Genomic DNA, 3,920 nt, shown 5'->3' on the forward strand with positions numbered 1-3,920 from the left:
GGGGGTTCCAGGGGAGCAAAGCGATGCCTGGGCGTGACTGGGAGGGGACCAGCCTGGTCAGCGCCCCACGCGGTCATCCAGCAGGGGTTAGCCCCTCCCACGTCCCCAGCTCCATCGGGGGACGACAAACCGCTTCCCTGGGGGGTCGTGTGAGTTCAGTGGAAGTGGCTGTGGTGCGGGGACCCCACAGTGTGCCCTTCTAGAAGGGCATGCCCTTGGAGTTTGGAAAAGTCGCCCCTTCCAGCCGGCCCGCTACCCCACCTTCCTGCCACCCCACCGGCCCCTCCCGGTCACTCCTGTTCCTGCGTCTGCACTGGCCCTTCTGCCACAGCCCATAGGCTGGCCGCTGAGTGCGGTGACATGGGAGTCCCTTCCTATCAGGCCCCACCGTGGGCGTGAGCATGTATGATGAGTCCATGGCTGTTCTGATGCTTATTAAGGCTCGGCTGGCCCCACTTTGGCTGCTGGGGGTCTCCCAGGTGGACCCCAAGCTCTCGCTGTAAGGACGGGGGGCACGTGGGGAGAGAATCACTGCAGAACAAGTAGGGGAGGGAGGGGCGTGCCTCGTGCCTGCGGGACCTGGAGGTGCAGGTGCGGAGAAGCTAAGGTGCTGGGCCAGGGGACAGCACATGCCTGGAAATAGCTGAGCTTCGAGGTTTTGTATGTGCAGTGTGGACGAAGCCACAGTAGTCACGGTGCCCTGGTCCCGCTGTCCCCTGTGTCAGCGAGGCCTCCTATCTGTGGAGGGAACACGGCACAGGGGAGTAGGAAGAGGCTCAGGCAGCGAGCCAGCGTGCGCCCGCGGGGAGCCTGCCTCGCTACGTGCCCACTCTGCCCACGGGGCCCGAGCAGCGAGCACTCCAGCCCCCAGATTACGGCCCATGAAGGCCACTGCCTACCAGCAGGACCCGGGGCTTCCCGCAGATGCGGTTTGCTCCAGGCTGAGCCTGGCACCCTGTCACACCAGGCGGCAGGCATGCCGCCAAGACCCGGGCACCAGAGAAGGATCTGACACCACACATTAGAAGGTGTTTTCCGCTCTGGTGATAAGTACCAAGAACTGGGACTTGGATAAATATTCTGTTTGCAATGGAAACAGAAACTAGCAAATCGAGATAAACATAAGGGGACGCACGGGACCTGCGTGGGGAGACGAGTCTGGCTGCAGAGAAGGCTCCAGAGGGAACGCTGTGACCGAGTGCTGTCTTTCCAGCTCCACCAATGGCCCTCGACCGCCTTCGGGCCAGGCCCATGGGCTTCTGGTGCCCAGTGTCCCTGCTGCTGGACGACGCCACTGTCCTGCCCAAGTTCTCCCCCACCAGCTTTGCCAGGCTTGCCCGGGCTCTCCCAGCCCCCCAGGAGGGTACCCGCCGGCCGTAGGGAAAGATACCTCTTTATTCCCAGCCTGGCCGCAGCGAACGCTGGGTGGGTGGGGACAGTGTGGCCTGCTGGTCAGTGTGGCCCTGGGCCGCAGGCCTCTCCCCCAGCATGTGGCCTTGGGTGAGGCATGGACCTCCCTGTGCCAGTGGGTAGCAGTGACCTTGGGACTCAGTGGGGTGGAGCACGGCAAGTGCCAAGAGGCAGGGACATGCGGTGACTACGAGAGAAATTGCTAGCCACGTCCTCGCTGGGCAAAGGCTCTGTACGTTCTAACTCAGAGGGCTGGAGGTGGTGCTGACCAGACCCCCATGGCAGGGAGGGACGGCCGACGCCATGGGGCCCAGTCCCAGCCCTGTCTCTTCCCCGATGTGGTTACAGCATCTCTCTTGGGTGTCCCAGCCCAGGGACCACTGCCTGCACCCCACCTGCTGAGTTCCTGGCACCCAGGCAGGCCCTCCTGGGGCCCCCCGTTGTGGAATTTCTTCCCTCCTGCGGGGATGGAAGACCAGGATGTGCCATCTCTCAGCCCCTCCCTGATGTGAACGTGGGGTGCGAGCCTAGGGGTCTCCTGCCTTCGCCCTGTCAGACTCCCCTCTGTGCCCTCCGCCCCCCGGGGGTATGGCTGCCCCTTGGCTTCTGGGCAGTGGCTACGGTGGCAGCTTGTTCCCCAGGCCTCCCAGGTTGGCACACAGTAGGTGTTCAGTAGGAGCTGTTACGGATGACGGTGAGGCAGGTGGGTGGTGCCCCCCCACCCAGCGCCCCTGCCTGAAGGATCGCTGCGCACAGGCGCCTCCCCCTCCTGGCCCTGACAGTGCTGCTGCTGGTCGGCCTTCTGCACATGGACGTCAGGATGCTCACACCGTGAGTGCTACACGGGGCCCCTCGGTCTGGGTGCTGCCTCTTCCCAGGCCAGTACCAGGCCTCTGTCTCCACTCTGTAAATGGAGGAGTGGGCCCTTCCTTTTGGGGACCCATTAGCTTCCTGGGGCCCTCCCAGTGACTCCCGGGGGCAGTGAGGAGGGCTCGGGGCGGGTCTGGGCCTGGCTGGGGTGTCGGGCAGAGCTGCCACGTGAAGAGGGTGCTGGGAGGTAAGGCCCACGGCGGGTCTGGGGGTGTCAGGGCCCCTGCTGCTGTACCTGCTGGTGCTGTGCCCTCTGTGAAGCCCAGGGTCCACAGGATGGCCACACAGGCCCAGCACGGTGGCCTGGCTGCTGTGACGATGGGCGTGTGGCTCCCAGCCACCTCCCCCTGTGCCACCCCAGAGGAGACGCGGGAGCACCGGAGCCTCCCCACTGTCCGCAGGACTGGAGCAGGCCTCCGGACCCTGTCCCGCTCCCTGGGCCACTCCTCTTGCCCCTGCTTTGGGCCCTCCACAGGTGGACACCTGCTGCCCCAGGCTGGAGTCCACAGCGGAGCAGGTGCCACTGTGGGATCACAGGAGCGGGCACCGGCATCCACTCTGGCCCTGTGGTCAGGTCGGCCCATCCTCATATGAAGGGTCAGTCAAGAAATGCCGGATGTGTGGCCCAGGTCACAGGGTCAGAGCCATGCCAGGTGCCCTGGGAGCCAGACAGAAAGCTGGGGCCGAGAGAGGTACCAGAGCCTGGGGACCCAGCCTGCCATATGTTGGGGGCAGATAGTGCAGCCACTCAGAGAGATTTGCGTCTGTGCCCGTGGGTCCTCAGGGCTGTGTGGGGGGGGTGTTCCTAAGAGCACTGTGGTGGGGGGGCTGGGGTACAGGGTCGGGGTGTCATGGGTATGGGGAGTGCAGTTTGCGGGATCTTGGATTGAGGGACTCTGGTGATAAAAGACAGTTTAGAGGTCTGAGGGGATTACTGTGTTGGGGGTCACACAGTTTGTGGGGAGCTGGCGGGAGGTTTGCTGGGTTGGGGTCTAACCCGGTGGGGGCTGTGGGTTGGTGGGGAGCAGGGAGCTCCCTCGCTGACGGCTGCCCACTGTGCTCTCCTCCCAGCCTGCTCTGGGGCCAAGCATCATGTTCCTGCAGACGTACAAGACGGCCAGCAGCACCGTGCTCGACGTCCTCTTCCGCCTTGCAGAGACGCACAACCTGTCGGTGGCGCTGCCCGCAGGCTCGGGCTTCCACCTGGGCTACCCCTGGCTCTTCCTGGCACGCTACGCGGAGGGTGCAGAGCGCGACGGCTCACGGCGCCGCTTCAGTGTTATGTGCAGCCACCTGAGGTTCAACCTGCCGGAGGCGCGCCGCGCCCGGGCCCTCCGCGGGAGGCGGGGCTGTGGAGCCGGGGGCTCGGCCAGGCCTTGGGTGCACTCCGTGGCTTTGAGGTGTGGCTGTGCTGGAGGGGCTGCGGCCTGGTGCGGGGGTGCTGCAGGGACATGGCTGGAGGGGGCGCGTAGAGGACCTTCGGGAGGCCCCGTCCCCGCCCCCGTGGCCTGCACCCTGACAGCCTGGGAGCCTCTCCTTCCTCTTCCCCACCCAGTTCCTCCTGCCCCAGGACCTTTGCACGTGCCGACCCTTCGGCAGGGATGCTGTTCACAGCTCCCCTGTGGGTCATTTGGGTCTCA

The 3,920-nt window shown here is 65.2% G+C and overlaps 1 protein-coding gene across 1 annotated transcript in view; it reads left to right on the forward strand.

Annotated features, from left to right (window-relative positions):
* NEU4 (neuraminidase 4) overlaps positions 1 to 3,920 on the forward strand; it is a 17,834-nt gene that overhangs the window by 4,551 nt on the left and 9,363 nt on the right. Inside the window, exons 3-5 of the mRNA XM_011376296.1 lie at positions 1,214 to 1,363; positions 2,642 to 2,805; positions 3,352 to 3,594. Of these exons, the coding sequence (XP_011374598.1) occupies positions 1,214 to 1,363; positions 2,642 to 2,805; positions 3,352 to 3,594 (557 nt within the window). The remainder of the gene's footprint in view (positions 1 to 1,213; positions 1,364 to 2,641; positions 2,806 to 3,351; positions 3,595 to 3,920) is intronic.

Source organism: Pteropus vampyrus, unplaced genomic scaffold (assembly GCF_000151845.1).
Source record: "Pteropus vampyrus isolate Shadow unplaced genomic scaffold, Pvam_2.0 Scaffold291, whole genome shotgun sequence".
NCBI lineage: Eukaryota > Metazoa > Chordata > Mammalia > Chiroptera > Pteropodidae > Pteropus > Pteropus vampyrus.